The sequence below is a fragment of the Taeniopygia guttata genome, chromosome 1A, assembly GCF_048771995.1.
Source record: "Taeniopygia guttata chromosome 1A, bTaeGut7.mat, whole genome shotgun sequence".
Lineage (NCBI taxonomy): Eukaryota > Metazoa > Chordata > Aves > Passeriformes > Estrildidae > Taeniopygia > Taeniopygia guttata.
The window spans coordinates 16,606,036-16,632,603 of NC_133025.1; the positions used below are offsets into that span (position 1 = coordinate 16,606,036).

General features: G+C 36.2%; 1 protein-coding gene across 21 annotated transcripts in view; it reads left to right on the forward strand.

Moving 5' to 3' along the window:
* Positions 1–26,568, forward strand: part of TAFA5 (TAFA chemokine like family member 5) — a 673,456-nt gene that overhangs the window by 134,641 nt on the left and 512,247 nt on the right. For 17 of the 21 annotated variants that reach the window (XM_072920433.1, XM_072920377.1, XM_072920426.1 and 14 more), the window contains exon 2: positions 22,628–22,648. The exons of the other annotated variants lie outside the window; for them this stretch is intronic. In XM_072920433.1, the coding sequence (XP_072776534.1) occupies positions 22,628–22,648 (21 nt within the window). The remainder of the gene's footprint in view (positions 1–22,627; positions 22,649–26,568) is intronic. 21 annotated transcript variants of the gene reach the window in all.

A 26,568-nucleotide genomic window follows, 5' to 3' on the forward strand; every position in this document is an offset into this window, starting at 1 on the left:
CAGCCGCTATAATGCAGGAAAATGGGCAGTTTATAATTTGTCATGGTCATGTGTCTCTATAGGGAAGCTTCTTGTTTGGTCTGCATATGCTGTCCTGCAGCACTCCTTTAACTTTACCTCATGGGTAGTTCTGCTTTCAGAGAGTATCTTCAGGATTGCATACTGTCCCACCCCGAAGCCAGAACATGCAATTCAGTAAAAATATTGCTTTCAATTCCATTGAGAGAATGGGGGAAGTTTGTGATGATCAGAGTAGGGATTTGTATCTGATAAGGCTGCAGAGTGGCATCCAGCATGCTGGTATTTTTGTTTCATGAAGTACCATTTTCATGTGTGGGCACAGGCTGTGTGGGGGAAGGAGAGGCCCTCTGCTCTGAGAAGTTTTTATTACTCCTCTACATTGCTGCTCTTTTAGCAATGGTACTGTTGAATTCCTGCCGTTGTCATCTTATGCAATAACGACTTCAAAACTCTGCCTGTAAGGACATGTATCAATCCTTCAGTTCCTGCTTCTGTGCTTGGTTGAGCTGCATCTGGTATCTAGAAACTCTGCTTGTGTTTAACTTTTGTGCTACTTTGACACTGGTAATACACCTAGAAAATTGGTAGTATATTTCTTTTTTTCCCCCCTAGTAAATACTTCATTCTAAGCTTGTCACAACTATTCTTCCCAGACATTATTTCACATGATTATGTTGTTTTACATTAGTTATGCTCTGCAGATTGATAGGAACAATATTTCTTTCAGCAAAGGCTCTGCCCTAAGGATATCTGTACATATCATACTAAAAGAAAGACAAAGGCAAGGCAGATGCAGGTCAATTAAACTGTTATTGACTTAGATATCTGAATAAAAAGGGGAGAAAGAGCAGAGAAAAGGGTCTGTGTTCAGAGACAGAGGAGAGCAGCCCATGTTTAAATGGGCTATGTTTAAAAAGCAAAAGAAGGAATGTTTTCATTATATATATATATATATATATATATAAATATATATATAAAATTTTTTCATTGTTCAAAATAAGTTATTTCATCACTTATTCCTGTTCCTAGTTGAAATATTAGCTGCAGTTTGGCACTAAAGTAATTTTTTTGTATGATCAGTCCTTTGCTGTTCAAAAGGGGGAAGAGACTGAGGCATCTACATGTTGCAAAACCAAACCAAACCCGAACCAAAAGTACATGACATCTTTTATGTTCTTCAGTGAAGATGCATGTTGACTGGCTGAATAAACAGCATATTTTTTGTTCTTAATTAATATAATTACACTGTAGATAGAAAATCTCTATTTTTCAATTAGGTAAATCTCTCCATCTCTCTGTTGTTTTTTTTCCCCCAAAACTAGAACAAAAGGGGTTGAGACTTTGTAGTCCACCTGATAATTGTTAGTGTTATATATGCTTGCAGATTTTTTTTCAGCAGCTTAATGAAACAGTGGAGGCACTAGTGCTTACTTTGTAGTTTCAGTGAAGCATGTACAAGAAGAATCAGAGAGATTGGTACAGTCTTGCTATTAGCAAGAAATACTTTGATCTCTTAGATAGGTTTGTAATACTGTGTTGTCTGGGCTTTTTTTAATCTATGATCCTTTACTAGAAATGTTTCAAGAAACAGTCTTGGATTCAAGGGAATGAGTATGGAATATATTAACGTTGCTTGTTTTACAAGTTTAAGCCTTATTGGTTATGCACACAGTATAGAGCATTTGGACCCACTGCTGAGAGGATTATAAATGTTTCACGTATGGCACCATGAGACCTTGTGTATGAGTTCAGGTAATTCAGAAATTGCTCCATTTCTCACAGCCTTCTTGGAAGATTGTATTGGGTCAGTGTGTATCAACATTACATACTGTGCTTTGTCCTTCCTTTCTTCTGACTCATCTAGTGTTAAAGGAGAACTTAGATTGGACTGGGTCTAGGCTTTCCCTTGTGTAAGCAGGGAGAATAATTAAAAAGGCTCAGTTAATTAGTATTTGTGAGTTGTTCAGACTTTACAGAGATAAGGTCCATAAAAATTCCAAGATCAAAATAAAAATTATTTACTTGAAGGTCATAATCCTCTCTGCACTTTGTCAATATTTGTCAAAGATTGTTATAGTTTCATAGCAGGATAATATTTTTCTGCAGCACTTCTCTTCTGAAAAATTCATAATACTTTATAATGAATGAACTAATTATCACAATACCTTTTGAAGTAGTGTTTCTTTTTATTATAATGCTTTGAGAGTTTAAATTACAATATATGCAGGTTACTTGTCCATGGGAGGCTTATGTGGAGCTAAAAGTAGAACACAGATATGTTGAGATGGTTGGCCTCTGATTTTGCTCTTTTGCTATGATTTGTGAGGAGAGAAATTAGTGCTATCAGATGCTGTCTACCAAAGAGATTCTAAGGAACACTGGGGCATAAAGAATGCATATGCAGTTAGAGGCTCTAGGTTTAAGGATTCACCTAGCATTTATGGCTCTATTTCTTTTGATTACTTAAAAGTAAAACCTAGAAGTCTATGATTCTAATGATAGTGTCTCATTCTGGAGTGCTTGTTCATCACTCAGGTACACAGGCTCTGTAGAGAGGTTCAGATGTCTTTACTGGAAGTCTGGCTGATGCTCTCAGGGATGGCCCCACTCCAACAAGATTTACTATTAGGCTTTCTTAGGTGTGCTGATCTTGACCTACTCCATACAACCCTTGAGTCATACAGTTCTCAGGAGATCTGATCTGCTGCAGCTTGGCATAATTTTTGTTATTACAATCAAAGTGTAAGCCAATCAGGTGTCAACAGTGGAAGAAAAGGGCTAGAAGTGGGGCAGGAATCAGACCGGCAGCTGTCTGTTTGTGCTGCCCAGCTTATCTCATGGGTAGTTGCTCTGGGTTTGCATGGCAAGGTTTTGGTAGTGAGGGTTGATGCTAGGATGGCTTTTGTGAGAAGCTGCAGGAAGTTTCCCTTGTGTCCAATGGAGCCAAGAACAGCTGGCTCCAAGGTGCACCCGCTGCTGGTCAGGACTGAGCCCATCAGTGACAGAGCCTCTGGGGTAACATAGTTAAGGAGGGGGAAAAAGTTACTGCACAAAAGTAAATTACAGCTGGAGAAGAGAGGAGTGGGAATATGTCAGAGAAACAGTCCTGCAGACACCAGGTCAGTGAAGGAGGTGCTACAGGCGGTGGAACAGACATTCCCCTGCAGCCATAGAAGGTGGCTGCCCAAAGGAAGCTGTGACCCTGTGGGAATCTTGTGCTAGAGTAGGCTCCTGGCAGGACCTGTGAATGCATGGAGATAGGAGCCCAGACTGGAGCAGGTTTTCTGGCAGGACTTTGACCCCATAAGGGATTGTTCTGAAGGACTGTGGCCCATGGAAGAGACTCATGCATGAGCAGTTTTTGCAGAACTGCAGCCTGTGGGAAGGACACGCATTGGAGAAGTTTGTGGAGAACTGTTTTTCATGGGAAGCATCCCACACTGAAGCAGGGGGAGGGTGTGAAGAGTCCTCTCCCTGGGAACAAAGGTCCAGCAGAGAAAATTTGAAATGAACTGACAGCAGCTTCCATTTTCCATCCCCCAGCAGAACTGAGGGGGAGAAAGCAGAGAAAATGGGGAGCAAAATTAAGGAAGAAGGGTGGATTTGAGGGGAAGATATTTTAAAGATTTGGTTTTATTTCTCAAATTTCTCCTCTGATTTGATTGACAGTAAATTCAATTAATTTTCCTCAAGATGAGTCTGCTTTGCATGTGATGGTGACTGCTTAGTGATTTCTCCTTATCCTTATCTCAACCCATGAGTCTTTTTATTTTTTCTTCTCTGTCTAATTGAGAAAAGGGAGTGACAGAGCAGCTTTGGTGAGCACCTGGTATCCAGGCAAGGTCAACCCACCACAGCCAGATCGATCTCTCAAGAGTCTTGCACAGCACAGTAAAATATCGTGACTGTGTTACAGGCTGTCCATATTTCTGATAAACCCTTTGGGATCAGACATCAAATAACCGCCCACTGACTGATAATTTTTAAACGTGCAAGATAACCTTGGTGGCTCTTTGTGATTAATTGCCCTTGACATGAGGAAAGTTGCACATTTGTTTCTAGTTCTGAATCAGAGCCCAGAAGCAGAAAGGAATTGTGCTCTGGAAACTCGCCATAACCAGCCTTGTGCCAGTCTGTAGCACAGCAGTTCTGCAGTAAGAGCACATGGGTATCATTGTCATTACAGCTCATCCTCTACATAGTACTCTTTCCCCTGGTTGGTGTCTCAGGAGTCAATACAGCCTTGCTGGATGCATATCAGAATCATCCTTGACCAAACCCCAAGTTAACTTCATGACCTTGTTGATCACTGGCAGTGTCTTCTATGTGTCTGAGTTTTGCCTGGAGGTGGTGTTTTTTAATAATTTTTTATTTGTTTGTTTTTTGTTTTCCTTTGTTTTGTTTTGGTTTTTTTTTTTTCCCAGGGACATCTATGAATTGAATATGTATCTTCTGAAGATACCTACCTGCTTTGCTGGTTTTGCTTACCCAGTGAAATTCTCATGAATTGTACAGTCCAAAAGGTCTTGAGCCACATCCCTAGCTCTTACTTGTTGCCCATAGACTGGACCTTTGATATCTGAAGATTTGCTTTGAAAAGAAACAGTTCAGCCCATCCTGTCCTGAGAATATATCTACTCTTTTATTACAGTTAATAAAACTGACATTTTCCAAGTACCTTCCAAGAAAATGCTTCTACTCTTTTCCCCCTGCTGCTGTTTCGACTATTTTAGTTACTGACAATCTAAGGAGTTTCTTTTATTTCTTGTTTGGGTGCTTTCCCTCTCCTGTAGACCCTGGATAGGGACAGCTTGTGAAGGTGCACTGTCAGCAGTGAGGAGAAATAAAAAGCCCCATGGCCCAGGCACAGTGTGGATGTAGAGACCGTGAAGCTCCCTTCAGTGGTTGGTTCACTGCTAGTGCTAGATTATTCCCAGACATTCCTTAGATGGTCACTGATGTTCCTATAATTGTGATCTGCCTCAGAACATTTCAAAGCAATGTTTTCTGTGGCTTGGTAGGAATACTCTTGTTTGTTTTTGTATGAGTCAGGTCCTGCATGCTTTGGTGAGTGGTTTTCCAGTGCAGAGAGAGCAAGGTCTGAGACATTCCTGGTTCTCCATAGGAAAAAAACTGCCTGTTGGAAACCTAAGCAGGTCTGGATTTTCTGGCTATGTTTGCTCATCTGCTTTGATTGTCTGGGTGGTTCTGCCATGCTTCCATTTATATTTTTTCTGTATCAATGCAGCTTGTTTGTACAGAACAAAAACTTTAGTTGCACGTGCTGTAGTGGAGAGCATATTATGTAGTTGTCTCTCCAGGGCTTTAGGGGTGTGTTAATTGAAAACAAGGATGAACTTTGGAGGTGGGCAATCCCCTGGAGAGATTGCAGCCACTCTTTATACTGCAGCTGTGCAGTGGGACTGAACAGTGGGACTCTGACTCTTTGGTTGCCTCTGGAGGTGCTCCCAGAGAGCAGTGTGTATGTATATGCTGGCCATAGAGCTAAGTATGTGTTCAGTGGAGGGCTGAACAAAGAAAGGAAGTGGATATTAATACATAAGAATGGAGTTGAAAAAGAACAAGAGGAAGATTATGCCATTGTTTGAGATTGATTTAATAGAGCTTATGTTAGACTTTTTGTGGCCCTCAAGAATTAAAGGATACCATAATTCATGTACAATGATGTCTGCTTTACTGCTGATACTTAATGTTTTTATGAGGCAGTTATATTTTCAAAGTATGTTACATTTCCAAGGAGTTACATGGGACTGTATATGAATCAATAAAAATTTCTTAATTAAACTAGTAGGTGTGTATCAGGATGCATGCATTGCCAACATCTGTAGCTGTTCACAATTTTGAAGCTGTTCTAGAGTAATAATGTAAAATTAGTTTGTGTACTCTATATCTACCAAGAAATTGCGTCCATGCAGGATATTGTTGTGTTTTTGCTTGGTTTAGACATGCATCTATTCTCTACTGGAAGTAGAGTCCATACTGAAAAGGCATAAAAAGTTTTCATGGCTTGAATGATGTTTTATTCTTGGGACCTTTGTTTTCAGAAGCAAATCAGAGAAATAAAGTTTCTTTACACTGAATTTGGGATTAGACTTTAGACACAGTGAATGTTGCCTTTATTTCTCCTTGGACAAGTTTTTCTATGTAAATGTCTTCTCATGGTTTATTGCCATTTATTTTGTGATGTCATGGTATCACTGGGTTAATTTGAATTATAAACATGGGAGCAGATGGCACGTACTTGGTATATTTGTACTTGGTAGAAGTTTCCAAGAATGCTCCTTTTTTTTTTTTTTTTTTTTTTTTCCTTAAGGTCATTTTACTAGCTCCCATTTGCCTTTCAGACAAGGAGTTATTTTTAAAACTAAAATGAGAATAGGTGGAGAAGCAAAGTGCAGTTCTTTCCATTTAATTGGAGAATTTAGTTTTGGACCTAATTAATATATTGCCTTTTTGTTTTGTTTTGTTTTCATTAATCTCTAAAGAGTTTTTGATATAGCTGGATGTGGTTTTCTAAATAGAACCTTGGCAGGCTTCCACTGGAAGCTAGTTTTAGTGCTATTTCATTAGCTGACTTATCAAAATGCTGTAATCAATGCCTGTCATAACATAAGTACATGACCCTTTTGAACAGCCCACGTGGCTGTATTTGCTTCTCTCTGAAAGGAGTATTAATTACAAAAGGAAACAGAAGGTCAAATCAACATTGGCAAACTTACCTTCTATCAGTGTGTCTATATGGTTTAGAAATATTGAATTTTTGTTAGAGGCTCATTTTTCATAAATTTCCTTGTAAGGTACCTAGAGACATACTGATTTTTTTTTATTTCTGATCATCCATTACTGAAAAATACTGGATTCTGATAAGACAAGAGTACAGCACAGTATGTGAAGACAGCAATCAGTGGATGGTACCGAGTGAGATGTATGACTTTTGTTGCAAGAATTTGCAATAATCTTGTTAACTACCTTGTGTGTCTGGACAAACTGAAAAAAAGTTGCAGTTCTATAAAGATTCAGCTAACATTAAGACAAAGAAAATGAGCAGAATGATAAATTGTTATTTAATAAGATCCTTTAACATAATTGATATATTGTTTTGATTTGTGTTGCAGGATGACAGGGAAATGAACCTTTGACTTTTTGGGGATAATCTGTGTACAGTAGAAAGGAAGTTTTTGTTTGGTTTGGTTTTTAAAATTGCCCAGTAAAACTTAACTTCTACAATTTTTTTCATGTAATATATTCTACATCAAATACAAAGTCATGAAGTTGATATTATTTTGCTTGTTTGAGTGTATATATGGGTAGATTAGATGGAAATAAACCGACTTTTGCAAAGGTACATCTTTTTAATACAAATTTTCTGAGATTAACTCTGAGGTAATTAATAGTGTAACATCATTAATATTAGTTTAGCCTAGGTATTTGAAATTTGCTTTCGATTATATGTAGTGTATAATTTTACATGACTGTTTCTTTCTCTGTGAAAAAAATTAACTCTTCAGCTATAAAGTTCTTTATGAGAGATACTTTCTATAAGTGTCTGAGGGGACTCTCAGAGGCATTTTAAAGTGTTGGATACCAATATATCTTTAGAAGATTCTGGTGGTGAACACTGTATTAAACTGTTTTAATTAAAACACCAGACTCTAGCTAATCACTTTTTGCTAGTTGAATGTTAGGGTACTTTATAGAAAGAGAGTTGTTCTCTGACATTTTCGATCTTAGACTGGTTAGTTAATAATGTTAGACCACAACTGTAGGAATCAAATATGATAGTTTTATCAGTAGTATCTATATAAAAAAAACATTTCATTTTATTGATTTTGGATTGTTTTGGTTTACTTTTTTTCGTGGGTTATTTGTTTGTTGTTATTTTAGGTTTTGTGGGTTTGTTTTGTTTTGTTTTATCTGCTGAAAAACAAAATAAAAAACATTACCCTGTGTGTTTTCTAGGTATTTGAAAAATTTGTAAATATGCAGTCAAAAGATATGAAAATTATGTCTTATATGTATTTGTTTTAGTGCATATCTAAAGCCAATACAAGAAAAAATAATTATATTTTAAAAAATAAACAATAGCAGAAACTACAAATAATGAAAAGCACATATATATTACAACATTGGATTATTCTTATATCAGCATGGAACATGTCCTCAGAATCACACCCGAGGACCTAAAAGTGAAGAAATCTGTAGATACTATAATTTATATCCTGCATTATTTAAATATTTGATTTAAATAAAATCAAAATTCTTTGATTTTTTTTCTTTATGGAACTTTGAGTTTTTTTTAACTACTGAAAAACATGCTGTCTTTTTTAATTCTTTCTTTGTTTTGCTCTCATTGGCATAAGCAGAGCAAAATTAATTTCTTTTAATAGCCTGACAATTCTGAATCTTACTGCCGCTTTCTCATCCTATCATCTCTATAATGGGACAAGGCAGTTGACTTTAACAAATTCTTATTTTATTACTTCTCTTGTATCTTTTGTTGTTGTTTTCCACAGTGGCATAAAATAGCTGATCAAATTGTGTTGAATAACATCCCAAAATTGAAAGTTAGTGGCTTTCACAGTGTGAAACCAATAAAGAGCTGCAATATTGCTGTTCATGACTGCACTACTACTGAGTTTTTGGGAACCTTCTGATACATCTATTAGTGTGCTCCATTTGGACTAGGAACTTGTTATTGTGTTGTGTGATATCTACAATTAAAGTTTCAATGTGATGTGTTCTAAGCACATGATTATCTCATTTATCTTAATTTCATAGGCGTTGCATTGCCAAAATCAAACATGCATTTCTAAAGAGAATACATTCCTGAGGGCTTGTCAGAATATTTGGTAACTTATTATATCTGTTCTTTTCTAACACAGGATGTATGACAAGCACATAGAATTATTATTTTATTTTGTATTCCTAGTAGGAGGGCAGTTCATACTATACAAGGAAATCCTAAGAAATAATGGAAAATAAAGACAATACTGATAGTTTTAGGAAGATATTTTAAAAAGTTTTAGAATTGTCTGCTAGAATTTCAGGGTTCGCTCTCTGATTATACCTCTAAGGATATAATTTGATTTATAATTTTCACTGATCTTTTTATGCAGTATATCTATTTCAGAAGAAGCTGATATAGCTATAAGGTTCTGTTCCCATTTTGAGACTGGGAAATTTGTTATGTCTTGAAATATTTTGAAGTAAATGGAATCTAGTAGAGAAAACAAGACAGGCTGTTACAGTGCTATGAAAAATATAAACCTCTTTACAATAATTTATTTCATTGGCTCATAATAAATAGAAAAATCCAGTGGGCCATCATGGTAAATTGTTTCTCTGTTGAACTTCTCTTTCAGAAATCATTAGTCTATTGCATAGAAATAAAAAAAGAAATTGCATATCCTGGGTTTTTTTCAGATAAAAATAAATATTTGCATTTCCCACTTGGCTCAGCAAAAAGACAAGTAACAATACATGTGGCAGTGGGAAGCGATAATCAGATACCACTGACATTTCCTGAGTGCAAACTTTGTCTAGTGCTTATGCCAAAGATCTAAAAAAGTCTAGCAGGATGTCTCAAGGATGTATTTCTGCTGCTTTTGCCTTCTTTGCATTTCACAAAAGACACAAGAGGCAGCAGATTTATTTTTTTAATTTTAGAAATTGGAAAAAAAATTACTTTGGATAAAAATGCCTAACAAAGACTGCAATTAAGGCTAGTGTTGTTGTTTTTTTTTTTTTTTTTTTACTGGGAATTGCCATTTCTAGGGACTTGAAAATTTAGGTTTAATAATATTGATTCTTGAGATTCTGTTGTAGTTAAAGATAGGACATTTATATGAACATTTACCAGTGTGTCTTCTCAAGCTTGAAGATAGGCAGTAATTTCACTCCTGTTCACATTGGCAAAGATAGGAGGTTCAGCATTAGCACAGGATCTGCACTTGTTTAATTTTTGGTTTTTATTTGTTATTTTGCAATCTCTCTCCAAAACTGAAACCTTCAAGTTTCACACATGTTACTGGCATTTCTGTGCAGTAATGGAGTTATTTATACAGCAAGAAGATCCAAGAGGGAAAAAGCAATGTTAAAAATTATGCTGAAGATGAAGTATTTGCAGACCTCTTACATCATTCTCTTCTAGTGATGTTTAATGTCTTCAGAAGAAGTGATATATTCCCTTACTCCTTTGGAAATTAAAATGTTTAGGTGAGATATGCAGAGTTAGGTGCATGTAGAGGAGATCTGAGGAACAGCACCTTGACTGAACTCCCTGTACTCCTCCTCTCATTCACAGCTCAAAAGGGAGTAGAGACTTCAGGCATAATGTTTGGGGTTCTCGTTTATGGAAACCTTCCTCTTAGCTTTGCTCTTTATTCTTTGGTAGGTGTTGCTGTCCTGCCTACTGATGTGGAGCTGTCTGCATGGCTGTGGAACTGTTTTAAAATACAAACCTGGATTTGGCCATCTTAATCTATAAATTTAATCCTACCCTGAATATCTGATATGATTTCAGTGCTGGAAAATTGAATAAGATTTCAGAACAACACAAAGATGAGTCAGAAAAAGAAAGAACAAGACTCTCTTTAGGCTTTACACCTATAGAGAAGATGTCAGCTAATTTATGTGGGCTAGATTTACTAGGACTTCTGTACACTTGTTGATAAAAATAGGTAAATGCATTTGTAAATTGATCAAGCCTCAGCAGAGATGACCAAAAGAGAATGCCTAGGCTGTATGTCAGGGCCCTCTCTTTGTTTTTTGAATGTGTCTGATGGAGTACTTATCTGAGCAGACCTTTGAGTAGCCCCTGAAGGAAAGGTTTGTGTCTCTCTGCACACAAGATTAGACCAACTTCCTATTAACACCTCCCAGCCCATGAAGGGGAGACTAAACCCCTAAAGGCACCCCTTGTGCCTGTCGAAACTGAACCCCAGTGAACCAGGGACTGAGGGATTTTTGAAACAGAAAAGGTACATAAGGGCCACAAGATCTCAGACTAGTGATTCAAGCAGTCTTTTGGAGAGACTGAAATCAGCTTTGGTCCTTCAGTGTTCCTATGCAATGTATCACTGCATAAACACAGAGGTTGTCTGGGGATTAGTTCTGATGAGAGTTTGGAGAATTCATATCTGTGGGTAAGTGGGACACATACAGTGTTTGCATCATTGTGCATTTTCCTGTTGATTAGTTGTTTCAGGTAATATAAACATTTATAATTATATTCCAGGGTTTACACATACTGAATGGTAATATTGCTTTGTTAAAACAAATACAATACATATCTTCCACAGCATGAAAAGAAACTTACTGTGATTGAAAATTTCATAACTACTTAGATGAGAGGTAAGTAGCCAATTAGCTAATCCAGAGGGTCAATATTTAAAGTTATGAAAAAGCAGCCCAGAGGAGAATTAGTATATTCCACTAAATTACTGAAAACAACTTTTGGCTGAACTAAGTGCAGCTCACAGGAATTAAACACTCATTTGCTTTCCTGTTACTGTCATACTGCTCCTGTGCAAACATGTAATTTCCTTCTGTCGTCCATAGTATTCCTTTAATTTTTAATATGCTTCAAGAAACAGGTGTCTAACAGCAAGGCTAGATTTCAATTATTTATGTGTACTCATATTCTTAGCATATACAGGCTAAACATTCACAGATTTTTCTGTCACTTTTCATTTCTACACTCTAAATTAAAATTAGTTACATGTGGTAGCTCTGTACAGATGTGGTCAATGTGTCACAGTAGATTCTGCATGCTAGATCCTGGTGTTTAGGGACAGGACTATATCTAGTACTTTATTATGGATGTAAAGTCTGTGTACTTTCACCAGAAATATGAGAATTCTTGGCCATTCCATCCCTCTCACTGTCAAATACAGAACATTACCCCATGAAGGCTAAATGAAAAGTGTTTCTGTGCTTACTGTAAGTTAATACTTTGCTGAGAGCATAGATTCACTAAAAGCTTTCCCAAACTAATTTTGTTACACTTTGTACTGCTTATGTGTGGTCTTGTAGAAGTTTGTTACTGCTGCTGGTGTCATTCTAACTTAGGGTTTCCTTTTTTTTTTTTTTTCTGTGTAGGCAGTATCTTAACCCAGCAAGGTTTTTAGTTACTATTTCCTACTATGGGAGCTTGGACTGATGATAGCTCAAAGCACTTGCTCTTTGTGGAGGAGCCAGGGTGCTTTTCCTGTGTCAGGGTTTGCACCCGCAAAGGCAGGAAGTGAATTTTGGGGTTTGCGATGCCAAAACCTCAGATTGGCATAAGACAGAGGGTGAACCCTCCCAGCCAGAGAGAGGCTCTGGGTTTTCAGCCAGATAAGAGAGAAGGCTGATCAAAAGCAGACCCTGTGGAGGCAGAGTAGTTATTTTAAGTGTTAATTATTTCATCTGAGATTTTTTTTTCTGTTGTACCAAAACTAAATGATGACCTCTTAGAATCAAAATATTATGCTGGGCAAAAGGAAACATACTTTAACATGGACCCAAGAATTTACTGCTGCTCTGTTTAAATCTTAGCAGCATCTTAATCAAAAAGACAGCAAGCAGGTCTAAAAATATGAGTCTAAATTAGTAAAGCAAAGCATTTCTAATCAAAATGCTCTATGTAGACTGAGTTTTGGCTTGGGTGATTTGTCTTTGAGTTCTGAGGGTGTCCCTGAAAATCAAGCAACTGATTCAACATCTTTCCTTCAAGCAATATGAAAGTACAGAACAAAGTTTACATGTAATTTGTTTCGTAGTAATCTGATCTCTTCCTAATATTTTATTCTTTGGTCTGCAAATTCATGTTACAGTCAAATCTATCAGAGTGTACACTGGAGGGTACTGGGTTTTTTGTTTTTTGGGTTTTTTTTGTTGTCCTGGGGTCATTAAAGTATCCACTTTCTTATTGTCTCATGTTTTCACCTCAGTACATTCCACTGAGATCACTATTGAGATCTCTGTTACCATATCATGCCTCTGTTCCTCTACATTACACCATTACACTGGCCTAGTATTTCTGCCTTCAGAAAATTACTTGTGACTCCTGACTGTAAAAGTTATGAATATTCCACAAACTTATTCAAATACAAATCAGGCTGTAGCTACCTGAACCTTAGAAAATTTGTTTTTCACCAAGAAAAGTGAAAGCTAAGCTCCAGGCAGACCAAGACAAGCCCAGTCAGAGCAAGTCTGGCAGGTGTCAGTCCCAAGGCCATGCAAAGCTGGTTCCAAAGCCAGTGTGGCTTGTTCCTAGCAGGAACAATATCGTGTTTTCTGGGCTGCAGGGCTGCAGAGGTTCACAAGGATAAGGGATAAGTAAAGGATGACAAGGAGAAGTGACATTTGACAAGGACCTGCTGTTTCCATTGCAGGAATAAGCCCTTACTTGACTGCTCACATCCAGACTTTCACCATTTTAGAGTGTTTCTTGTTTGGCACAAAAACTTTGTTATTTAAAAGGTGGTTATAAAGTATCTTCACTGAAACCAGTGCAGTCACTGCTGACCCTGAGTTGAACTTGGCTCAGTGATCATTCTGGCTGCAGTTGCACATGTTTTCTGAAAGACGGCAGGGCAATTTACTACAAAGTGTTCTCAATAATTTTGACAGAAAGATGTTCTCCAAATTTATCATGCAAAACATGAGCTAGAAATTTTATAGTGAATTGTATTTCTGTAAATTTTTAAAGAAAAAAATAATCTATGGTAAAAAAATAAATAGGAGCTTTGGTCATTTAACTTGTTTAGTTCTGGAATATGAACTCTTCCAATGTATTACAATGGGAATTTGTGGTTTTAGTGTATCTTTTCTGTTCTTTAATAGAATATAACAAAACCCATTGAGGTAGATCTTAGCTAAAAGCGTAAGACAAAGTACTTCCTCTGAGAAGCTTCAAATATGAAGAGGCAAAAGATGTAAAAATGTTCAGAATAGGAATGCTAATAGACTCATTTTACAGCTGAGGGGGGACTGTTATAACTGTGTGCAGGAAAATTGTCAAGCTCAAGTTCATTGTTCTTGGAATAACATCATGGCTTTTCCATACTGAGCTTTTTCTCTGTCTGAGATATTTCTCTGAAGCGTGTTTGTCGTAATATATTATGGGTCTGGGACACTTGCCTGTGATTATATGATTGCTCATGAATGCTCTGCTAATGGTATTTTTCCTGAAGAAAAATATTGACTCATTTGTTTTGAACTCCTACTCCACCCACATGTGGTAGTGTAGAATTATGTAAATTTAGTAAATGAGAAAAGTAAAGTTCTACCAAGTGTAATAGCTTTTTTTGCATTTATTCAAATGGGGGCATCTCTTACTTCAGTGTGTTTTCAGAGTGAGTGTTGTGGAAGTCCTATTTTAACACATGTGAAGATCTAGGTTATTATATTTGGTTCTTAAAAGTATTGTCCTTTAAGAAGTCATAAAATAACTGAAAATTGACAGTATATCTTTTAGCTGTAATTAATCAAAGTAAGCCTGATTTCCATCTGTCCAATTTAGATTTACTGTCTTTATTAACAGTTAAAGGTTTTCAGTTTAGATTTTCATTGCTGGGTTTTAAAGAAATATCTAGCCTTTTAAAAATTTTATTTTTATCAACTCAAGATTGGCAAATGTAAAAAAAGGATTTTCTGTTAATTTTGACCTATTCCAGCATGCTTTGTGCTGATGGAGTTTCTAATCTTTTGTTTGGTAAGAATAGCAATTTCATCTAAGTACATTAAACCTGTCCCATCTGTTTTAAGCCATTTTTCCATTTGTTTCAAACTCCTTGTGGCTAGGAAGGACTGCATATTATAATTTATTTAAAGTAAAAAAAAAAAGTATAGAAGAATTAAAAATGCTTTCTTGTGCAACCTGCCCACTGTAAACAACCCTGAGAATAACAATGTACAGATTTCAGCAAAAGAATGTGGCGTTGTCCACTTTTAGGATATCCTGTATTTTTATTTTAAAATCTGTATTGATTATACTGTAATTTTATTATTGCTGATTTGTTTTTCTTCATAGTGCTTATGCTTGTGAAAAACTGGAAACTTAACTAAAGGATTAAGTACAGTAGATTCTATTCTAGAAGTGCAGTAGAGCCCATTCAAAGTTTAAATGAATACTCATTAAACTACTGCAGGTCTAAATTTTATCATAGCAATATTTGAAAAATCCCTGCATTCTCCTGAACAGGACTTTGTGAGTGTGGAAATTTTTAAGAGCTAATAAACAGAATGAATTAATAGCAAAACAAAAATACTTTGTTCTGAAATTCGTTTTGTTGCTAAAAAAATGCTAATTTTTTCCTTTGTTTAAATTTTATGATTAAAAATTGGTGTTCTTGGGTTTTGGTATTGGTGTTCTTGATAGTCATGATTTTTGCCATTCTTTACCTTTCATTTTTAATGAAGAACTAGCAAATCAATGAAAAACAGTTGAAAACATCTTGTTTTGAAAGTCAAAGTCTTTTAAAGTTGAATTTCAAACTTCTTCAGAGCACTGACTTTATGTAGAGTACAGGACTCGTGATGTTTTGTTTAAAACTTGTAAGGATAAATTTTTTGCATATAAGTCTCATTGATTTAATTCTTAAATACTTAAAAAGTTTACTTTTATCCTAGGAAATGTCTTTCTGATGTATGGCTTTAATACCTAAGGGAATCAGCAGGTATGAATCACACCAGGTGATAGAGGTATGATGGAGAAGATTGAAACAGTGATTAGGATTCTTAATTAGCAGGAATCTACAGGCTATAAATTAGTGTCAGCAGAAGCAATTAAACTACTTTATTTGAATTAAGTGAAAAGCATGCTTAGTTTTAGGAGACAATGTGAAGATTAAAAGAAAAAAAAAAGATATTTGTATGTGAGATGCAATACAGATACATTTCAAACACATTTGAAACAAACAAGTCCAACTCATTTTTTTCTGCTGTTATGAGAAGCTTCTGTGTTATTCATTAAGTGATTTTTTTCTTTTTCTGTTTCTTTTTCAATATGTGTACAGTAGTCACTTTTATTTTTTTTTCTTCTTGCTGTTTTCCTATTTTTATAAGGGCAGCTGTAATGGATTTGGAATCAGACACATAAGGAATAATGCTTCTTCCTGGTGTAGCTGCTTTTACAGCCACTTTATGGGCAAATACCTCCTGGGTTCAGAGAGGCAAATTATTCTTTCAAGGTGTCTCTGGTCAGAGAACTCCATGGGTTTTCACAGCTCTTTGTGTCTGTGTTTGTCACACCAGTGCACTCTGAGTGAATATGAAGCTTCTGGGCATCACACAGTTTGCAAATAGGCTGTGCCCTGATTTTGAGCAAATATTTGGTCATTAGGGATCACTAGGACCTTCAAAGTTTTTTTAATTAATTAAATGGGATCATTATCCTGATTCTCTCTACAGCACTATTACAGGAAAGAGTCCTTTTGTGGTGTGGTATGCCAGTAGGCATTAAAATTTACTTGCACTTTTTTTAGGTTGATATTTTATCTCAGTCTAAGCAGTTGGTGGGCAGAATAGGGTTTGGGTTTTTTGCCTGTTTGTTTTTTTTTTTCCTGACAAGTAAACTTTCTGCATTCCTCCCATAACTTCTTTCCCTCCTTTCTTTAGGAAGGTAAATAATAATTTTTAATAGATTCCCTTTTTGCCTTTCTTGTCTTGAAAATGTACTGTAATCCTACCATCTGATCTGACTACAGGAGATAGAAAGCTGTATTACCTGTAGCATCTCTAAACACATCAAAATGACCTCCCTTAGTACCATAGGCTGATGCTTGCATCTAGCCTACTTCTGATTCCTTGTTCATCATCCGTGTAGCATAATCTATTGTTCATGTATTTATTAGAGTGTTCTTGATATGGATAATATATCTAGAGTTTGTTGAATCTGAGTCTGAAGATGAGTCAATTTTATTCCTCTTCCCTCTCCTACTCCTCCTGACATTTCTGCATCAGAAGGAGTAATATTCTTCTGAGTCCTTTTTCCCTTTTTTTTTTTTTTTTTTTTTTTTTTTTAGAGATCAAAGGGAATTCAGTCTGAGGAAACCATATCCACACGCATCAAACAGGAAACTTTCAGAGTATTACTGCAACCTATTGAGCCTTTTTGTGACCCCTTACTTTCTGGCTTCTGCCAGATTCCTTGGAAGTTTTTTCCCCTCCTTATCTTTTTGGTTCAAGAATCAGTAGATCTGAAAAGCAGAGTGCTAAGGAGACTGTTCCTTTTGATTAATAAGTGAATAGATTTGCTGTAGAGCCAAGAATGGAACATCTTGTAACTGTTGGCAACATTACTAAAAGAATAAGTATCCTCATGGAAGGGGCAGAGCGTAGCAGGAGTTTTGATCAAGAAAAAAAGAAGTCTTTGGCTTTCAAGTGTTGTTGCATTAATTTAAACAGCTATTTTATTCTGGATGTTGTCCAGTGACCAGAGGAACCAAAAAAGTCATTTTCAGGTTCATATGATTTTGAAGCAGGGCAGGTTTTTGGCTATTTGACTTCCTTTCTTACTTTCTGGCAGAGCCAGCCTGACTTTGTATGTTTGATGCCAGAGAATGGAATTCATATTTTTTAGCTCAGGAGGTTGCCACTGCAAATCTACATGAGACAACTCTTTTTTTTTTTTTCCATTCTGAAGTGCTCATATCTGTACTGCTAAAGAACACTGGAGTGTATCATGCAAGACATTTAGGGAAGCTGTTTCAGTCAGTTCATCCCAGGATTAGCAGTGAGAATGAAAATTCCCACTGCACATCTTCCATTTGGGGAAGATGAGCCATGCAGTGCAGCTCCCTATTGTAATTTCTCTAATGGCAGTATGTTATAGTTGGTCAGTGCTAGTCCTCATTCTCTACTACTCCTCCTGTAAAGAAGATGCCAGGGAAGTAGCTGGAGCACAGCATACTCTGGCTGCCTCCCTAGTTGTGTTATGACTGCATGTTGTTCCTGATTGTGACAAGTAAAAGCATTTCCTTGTTTGGGCCCTGTATTCTCTAAGCCTGGGACAGAAAATACTTCCTGGCTGCATCCCATCATAGATCTGCTGCATCCAACAGACTTTTGATGCTGTAGAAAATCTGTCAGTCTGTGTAGATTCACAATCTGTTCCTAAAAGCCAAAGATTACCATGCATGAAAGAAGCTTTACTATCAAGGAAATAGTTTCTCCAGGGTCTACTTAAATCTACAGTCTCAGCCATTTTATTCCCCTCCCCAAGACAAGAGAAGGAAATAAACATACAAGGACACAATTACTTTGGTCAAAATCAACCTTGAATTCAGTAGATTGTTTAGGTTCTGACTGCAGCATTTGTCCCTTGGACACAGTGGTTCCTTCTGAGTCACAGACATCAGTGCAGTGTTTATAAAGCACAGTCTTGGCACTCAAATGCAGTGGTAGAAAACATTTGTTGGACCAAGGTCCCTGATCAGAGGGATTCTAGAGTTTGTATACAAATTTCAGTGAACATGTAGGAATTTCATTAATTTCTGCTTTTCTGACTGATTTGGAAAACAGAGTGTAATCTAAAACAAAGTTCTCTGTAGTATTGAGAGGTGTCCAAACTGATTCTGTGTGTTAGAAGGGAGTACACATAATATAGTCTGTGTGAATACATGTGTATATGTGCATCTATTTATGCGTCTTTTAGGACCTGGGCAAAACTAATTTGGCATGCATCCTCTTATTCTAATAACTGGATGTTTTGGTAAGGTTCCTTTCTAGATTGGAGGATGTAATTACCAAAGGAATGATGCTAGGTCTGCCACTGGGTGATTCAAAGGCAGGTTTGGCACAATAATTCTTGTCAAGATACCTTCCTGTCTAATCAACATAATATTTGGGAAGAGTTATTTTATAACTCTTAAAAAAAATAAAACACCTATGTAACACAATCTTTTAATAAGATGTCAGAATTCCAGAAAGGGGATGCTTCTTTTTTTGGAACAGATACACAGTCATTGAAAAATCACATATATATAATGCCAAAAATTATAATTATGATAAATTATATAACCATCAATCAATCATATAATTATAAGCTATAGAATTAATAAATATATATTTACAGTAATTTATAAAATGTTATATCTGTTTACCTATATTTTTATACCTATATAAAAATAGGACATATTTCTGAGTTTTTCTTTTATCATCTTCTTACTGAAAAGTTTTCTGCATTTTGTTTTTTAAGCTTTATTCATTCTGAAAACTTTTTGATGTAAGGATATATCTTAAATATCAGTTTTTCTTGCTGTGTGATGATCTATGGCAAAAGAGAAGCTTCCTTGATTTTTCTATTATTATGTGACTAATTGGTTGCAGAGCACATGTAAGAACATTAGTATATAACATGAGCTACATTATCGGTCTCATAACCTTAGTCGGAAGTCAAGTGACATTTCCCAGATCAGGACTTTAAGCATGTGCCAACTTTATTAAAATTGTGAGACTGTCACGAATTTTGCCCCATGAACACTAACATTTCAGTGACAAGGAGTTGCCTGATCTGATTACTCCAAGCACGCCTGGAGGCTGTTTCTGCTGGGCTCTGGCTCTGACTCTGCTCTTCAGCCACTGCAGAGCTGTCCCTTCCAGGCTGGGGCTGGGGCTGGGGCTGGGGCTGGGCCCTTGGGAGGCAGCCAGGGCTGCTGTGATGCTGCCAGAGCTGCACACTGTCCTCTTGCTTCTAGGAAGGGCGTCGATTCTTGGAGGATATGACTTCTGCTTGCTCACAAGAAATAAAGATCCGGTTTCTGCACTGATAGGAACACGGTGTCTTCATTTGGGGTGGGTGTTTTGTTTCCTACTCGATGCAGAATTTCTGTGTCCTTGAGTAGACAGCAAAGACAAGGGATCTGCTCCCTTAAGTGGTGGAACATCACTGCGTCTCCTGGATAGTCCAAGACTTGATTCTTACTGGCTTTGAGATAGGGAGAAAAGATGAAAGAAAATTTCTAGGTTTTGAGTTCACACTGAAATACTTCATTTGTAGGTAGACAGTTTCCTGATGTGTATAAAACAATATCCAACCTTGATAAAACATGCTATTAATTTCAGTTGAAAATGCCTTAGCATCACCAAAAGACTGAAAGGAAAATTAAAAGTGTACTAATATGCTTTCTGCAAACATTTTCATTTTGTTCATCTTCTGTAAACAGATCTTTTGATCTGATTTTATCATGAAATTTTATAATAAATTTTATTAATCTTACAGTTTTCCTTTTATATCTCTAACTCTTCATAGGATGTCTAAATGTTGCTGTGTAACAAAATTAAAAATTTGTGAAAAACATCCACTAGCTATAACAATAATAATAATAAATCCCTCATATCAGCTTAGGGAGTTGACTATGCTTGTGAAAATTTAGACTTGTCTTTACAGCAGATGATGGCTGTGAATTGCTTTGGCATATTATCTTCTGTGGACTTACAATGTCATTAGTTTAATATTTATTATGCTTCATTAACCATATACAAGTTGCTAAATGATTTAATTTTCATAAATGTAAGATATCTTTGCATAATTCTAATAATTAGAATATTTTACTTAGAACTTTGCTCTGTCTCAAAGTCAGTGAGAAGAAATTGCCTGTTAATGAGAAAACCCGCTACTATTAGAGATATATTTCACATAGTCTTGGGGCCCAAGCAGATGTTGAAGGAAGTGAAAATAATAAGATTTTATATTTGTATATACTAATGCTTCTCATTTTGGGTAAACTAAGCAAATTCTTACATTTCAAACCTACTTTGTCAGCAATCTTGTTTCCTTGAGTTAGGAGTTGCAATCTTCTGGTAGCAGTTCAATTTGAAAGCATGCATGTTTCAGTAAACAAAGCACAAGCTCAGATGTTTAAAATAGACTGTTACAGACATGCTTTGATTTTACATGGGTCATATATGTGCCTGTCATATTTACCATGAAATATCGGGATTTCTCTACATAGAAAAATTAATATTTGAATAATATGGTCTCAGGGTAAAGTATCAATAACTTTAATCATGACTGAAAACAGGGCTGTTCTTGGCTTTCTTACACATAGTTTCTACTAACAAAGTTTCAGTTTAACAGGATGAGCAGCCTGATGTGCCTTGTTAATACACACAGCAAATAGCTGAGAGGATACAGAAACTTTCAGTCTGTAGTCACACCTACATCTGTTTGGTTGGAGAGCAGTTCAAGAGCTGTTTGGAATAATCACCGTGGTTGGTGAAGCTGTAAAGGGACACCCATCACCCCAAGTCAGATGTCAATAAGGAGTTTCTGTGTATCAAAGGATTAGTCAATATCAGTTATCAGTGAATATATTTTAGTTTATTTAAAATTTCACCTATTAAAAAGGGCTAATATGTGATAAAAACTAACATAAAAAGAAAATGGCTAGACAAGCCTTAGTATTTGAGCTGAATATATAATGCAAAAAAATATAGAAATCAATTAAATGACAAAATGAGTTTTATTGCAGTTTCAATAATTCAGAAGAATAATAACACTGGGGAAAACCCTTTAAAAATGAGGGATTTTTGATTTGCAAAGCATAGTTTATAGATCTCTACAAAGCATAGTTTATTTCTACTTGCCTCCAGCTGAGTTATAGACCGAGGAGGATAAGCACCAAGGACTGGAATTGTACTAAATGTCCTTGCTGTGATACTGTTTCATCTCTTTTAGATCACGCCGTATAATACTTGGGCTCAAATAACCTTTAAAATGCTTCTCTATTCTGAAATCAAGAATAGTAAAATCAGTGCTTTGTCATGTTTTGTCATATGTCATTTTCTCCTCATTATTGAACTATACTGAGATCTATTTTAAATGTGTGAGTATTCTTTCCATCTAATTCATATATGCTCCTCTCCCTCCCCCAACCCCATGCCCCCCACCCCTAGTTTTGACTTTAGAATAAACAATATGCTTTGGAAAAGGATGAAATTTTGCTTGCCCGCTGTTTTATAGTGTGGTCTTGTCATTGATAACTCATGTTCTGGACATAATGGAATTATCAAAGCATTTCCATTGGTACTTGGAAGTATCTTAGGCTTCTGGGAAGAGGACCAGAACACATGTCCAGATGTGAAAGAGTGATGCTTGCAGAGCATTTTGAAGGATAGACCTTTAATGGGATCTTGAAAGTCATAGTGTCACTGATATTTAAATATGAGTCTGTGCAGAAACCACAGTATTTTTCTTCAGAATTTATAAACTTACTTGGTTTAATAGTCATTCTGGCTTGCTATTTCAGTAACTATGCTGTAAAAAATAACTGCCCTTAAAAAAACCCTCCTTAGAAAAAAAAATGTTTCATTAGCTCCCTTTAAGTGATTTAAAATAGAAATTATTTTAAGCAAAGTAAACCAAAGAATGACTTAATAGAAAAATGAATCTGTCATGAGCACATCATGGCCCTCATAACTTCTAAAATATCAAGACTACTTTGAAAAAAGCCCTGAGGGCCAGTCTCTTGATTTTAGCCTTATCTTTCCCATAAGAGTATTTATTATATAGAACTGAATTATTTCTTTTTTTCTTTCCTTCTTTTTTTTTTTTTTTTTTTTTTCTTTAAACATGAATTACTTGATGTGGTTTTCCTAGAGGGACCTCTTGAAGTTTGTGGTAAGCTACTGGTTTCTTCGAATTTACTCCTTTTTGTACCCTGGTGGAATTTTAGCTGACCTTTTTACATTTTCCATTAGATAGTATTAATGTATTTTCCTTTGTCTAGTCAATCATAAGTGTGGAAGCAAAATTATTTTTCTCTTCCCGTTATGTTGAACTTGCTGATGGCTCTTGCTTTCTTTCTTTCCTGTGTTACGAGCTCCTTGAACCAAGTTCATTTTATGAGAGTCTTCAATTCTTTACTTGGTAAAAAGCCAACTTAGGACAGCTGGTCCAATAAGTTACTTGGAGATTGCACATTTTTCTTTTTGTAGGTTTTCCATTGTCTGGTGTATTTTTCCTAAAAGTTTTGAAGTCACAACCAACAGAGTTGTTTTTAAAGGAAAGATAAAAACTTTTTTCTTTAATTAGAAGCTGAATGCTAAAATTCAAGTTCCATCCTCACATTTTTCCCTTGCTCCAGCATGGATCCTCCACATAGTTTGGTCTTTCAGGATAAACCTGTTCCAACATGGGCTCTCTGTGGGTCACAGTTTCTTAAGGGATATCCACCTGCTGTGGCATGGGGCTCCTCCATGGGCTGCAGTGTGGATATCTGCTCCACTGTGGTCTTCTCCCTGGGCTCCTGAGTGGCAGCCTGCTTTGCTGGGGCCCTTTCCAGGCACTGCATGGGAATCTCCGCTCTGGTGCCTGAAGCACCTCTTCCCTCTCCTTCTTCACTGACCCTGGTGTCTGCAGCGCTGTTTCTCACACTTTTTTCCTTGTCCCACTTCGCTTCTGGTGGTTTTGCTCTTTCTTAAATACAAATTCCCAGAGGTGCTGCTTTTGTGGGCAAGGGACTCAGCTCTGCCCTGTGGTGGGTGGCATGTAGTCATGGAACTGGCCATGTCCAGCCCAGAGCAATCCCAGCCTCCTGTCACAGACCCCCAGGCAGCCCCCAAGACCTGGGTACCGACAGCCTGTTCAGTGAGCCAGGACTGGTTTTTTCCAGTAGCAGTGGTAAGTGATCTGGCATCTTTCCTTCTCCTCTTTCCTTGGTTCCTGATGCATGTTCTAGGCATTTGTCCCATCAAGGGGCCAGACAGTGGCATTGCATACCATGAGTATCAGTTCCTGTGCCACTGGAGGTGACAGTGGCCCTTAGTTACACCACCACAGTGATGGGAGCCTTGTGCTACATATGAACCTCCCAGAGTATAGCAGACTTTATTTCATTCTACATTTTGTCAGCTGATAGTGTTGAAAGAAGTCATCCTGAAGGCCCTCTAAAGAGTAGTGCTGCCTTGGAAACTGCTCTCTTGCCTCTCACAGTCATGTAACAGTTTGCTGGTCACTGAGCACCCTGATTACCAAATAGTTTCCAGCCCTGACATCACTGAAAAGAAATAATGATTTTATGGGTTTGAATTGGTTCTTTATTTGTTTGTTTGTTTGTTTGTGTTGTTTTGTTGGTGTTTTTGGTTGTTTTGGTTTTGAGTTTTTTTGTTGGGATTTTTGTTTTGTATTTTTTTTGTTTGTTGTGGTTTTGTTTTGAAGTGCAAACAAGACAGAAGTAAGAAAAAAAAACAAGCCTAACCCAACCAACCAAGAAAACCTTCTCAGTCCTTGATGCATCAATTTACTTTTCATCCAGTAAGATATTTCTGATTTCTCTAAGAACTGATTTTTGTCCTACATAGAAGGACATAAGCTTGACCCTATCTAATTCAGTTTGATAAAATTTTAACATGTTTCATGCAGTGGGATTTTTGAGCCTGTATGAGTATGTTGCATTTTTATGCAAATGTATCAAAAGTTTTGGGACTAGAATAAGGGTGAGTAAGCACTGAAAGTTGAATCTGGTGATAAGGAGGTGATAAAAGTTTACTGCAATTGAGTTAGCATGCTGAACCTTTATTTATCAGGCTATTTAGGATGCTTGGAGCTGAGATTTTGTGTACATTCTTGGTAATCTTTTTTCAGAATTAAATATCTAAATCCTATGTAGCTGAAGAGATACCAATTCTGATTTTTTTTTTTTTTTTAGCAGAGTAATATGTAGTGCTATTCTGTAGAGAGAGGATGGAATTAAGAGCATTTCTAGTAGGTTTTGTGTGTGTTTCAGTTTTTTGTGGTAATCTCTTTTTACGCATCTCTCCAGACCCTGAATTTCAGGGCAGCTACTGAGGGGATGAAGTCCCAACCGTTGTAGAGGAAGATCACATTTGAATCCACCTTGAACGTGTGTAAGTCCATAGAACCCAGTGAGATGCATCCCAGAGTCATGGGGGAACTGGCTGTTACAGTTGCTGAACTATTCATTTCAAAAATTGTGGCAGTCACTGAAGTTGTAAATAAGCCTGTCTCTTTAAAGGGAAAATGTAGATGACTTACACTACAGCACTGCATTTAAAAGGCAGTTTTAGTGCCTTCAAAATAATGGATAAATAAATGCACTGATATAGGTGATACCTTTGGGGGAGGAACAAAAAAAAGGAGGATGCTCTTACCCCTGGTCTTTTATCTACTTAAAGCAGTGATTCTGTACTCTCTCTTTCTCTTTCTTTATCCCTACTACCCTTCAACATGGAAAGAATTTTTAAAATTAATTATACTTTGAAAATGGTGGCTCAGAAAAAAAAGGGTTCTCTCTATGTGTCTGTATTATGACAACCCAGATTTGCAGACAGATTTCTGTGTACATGCTACAACACACTGATTTCAGCTAAGGACTTGAACAAATCTTTTGTTGTGATCTATTTAGGAAAAGCATTATTATGATAACTTGTCTATAACATCAACTTTCAATCAAGAGTAGATGCTTGGGCTACTTTCTGTAGCCTACAAAGCCATACTTTTATCAAACATTAACCACTTTTCCCTCACTTTTTTTTTTCCCTTTTGAGTGTCAATGCTAGAAACCAACAAAAATATCTTTAATAAATATACACATCATTAAATGGAAATCAAGAAAGTTATTATTTAAATTTGTAATTAAAGCTCAAAATCAATTTTAATTACAATATTTCTGTGAGATTCTCTTCCATTTGTTTGCTTTGTTTAGATGTGTGCCTAATGTAGAATTTAAATAATAATTAAAACAAAAAAAAGAAGGAGAAATTACTTTGTACATCTTAGAAATCTCGCCTGATTGATCTTTTCATAAAATGTATTGGTAAAGGAATATTATCATTATTCATGTTCTGGTAAGACTCAGTGATTTTTAAAATTGAGTAACTATGGAAACACAACTGGGTAACATAAGGAAGAAAGTGTAGGGGTAAATTTACAGTTAGTATTCTAAGAAAAAGTTATTTCTGTTTTTAAAGTATAATGGAGCTCAGTTTTTTATCTAATCTCTTACCTATTCATGTGTGCAAGTATATTATGTATACATATATGCATGCGCATATTGAACATCCTGAATCAAAATAAAATAAAAATTTAGTTTTTAAACATAATTTATAGTATTTTGGGTGTTCTTTTTGTTTGGGGTTTTTAATTGTTTGGTTGGGTTTTTTGTTTTGTTTTGGCTTTTTTTTTTGTTTTTGTTTGTTTTATTTTTGTTTTGTTTCTAGTTCTAGCCAGAAAACTCAATAGCTTCTCCCCGTTCATTTTAGTTTCGTGGATTTTTTTTCCTAAATGAGAGTTTGAGTAATCTTCCTAAATTATAAGTTAATTTTAAAAGGCAAATTTCTAAAGCATTGTGATACAATACTCTAGTTGTCAAGGCATTAGAAGGATCACAGATGGATTATTGGACCAAAGTGTAATAAAAATGTTACAAATGTAAGGTAAAGTCAGTTACTTGTTACTGTATAAAGCATATGTTGTTTTTAATGTGATAAATCACAGAGCTCGTAGGGGTTTGCGTAGTATTTGGCACACATTCTGGTGTCTGTCTTTTATATTGGTTGTGAACATGGACTAAAATATGT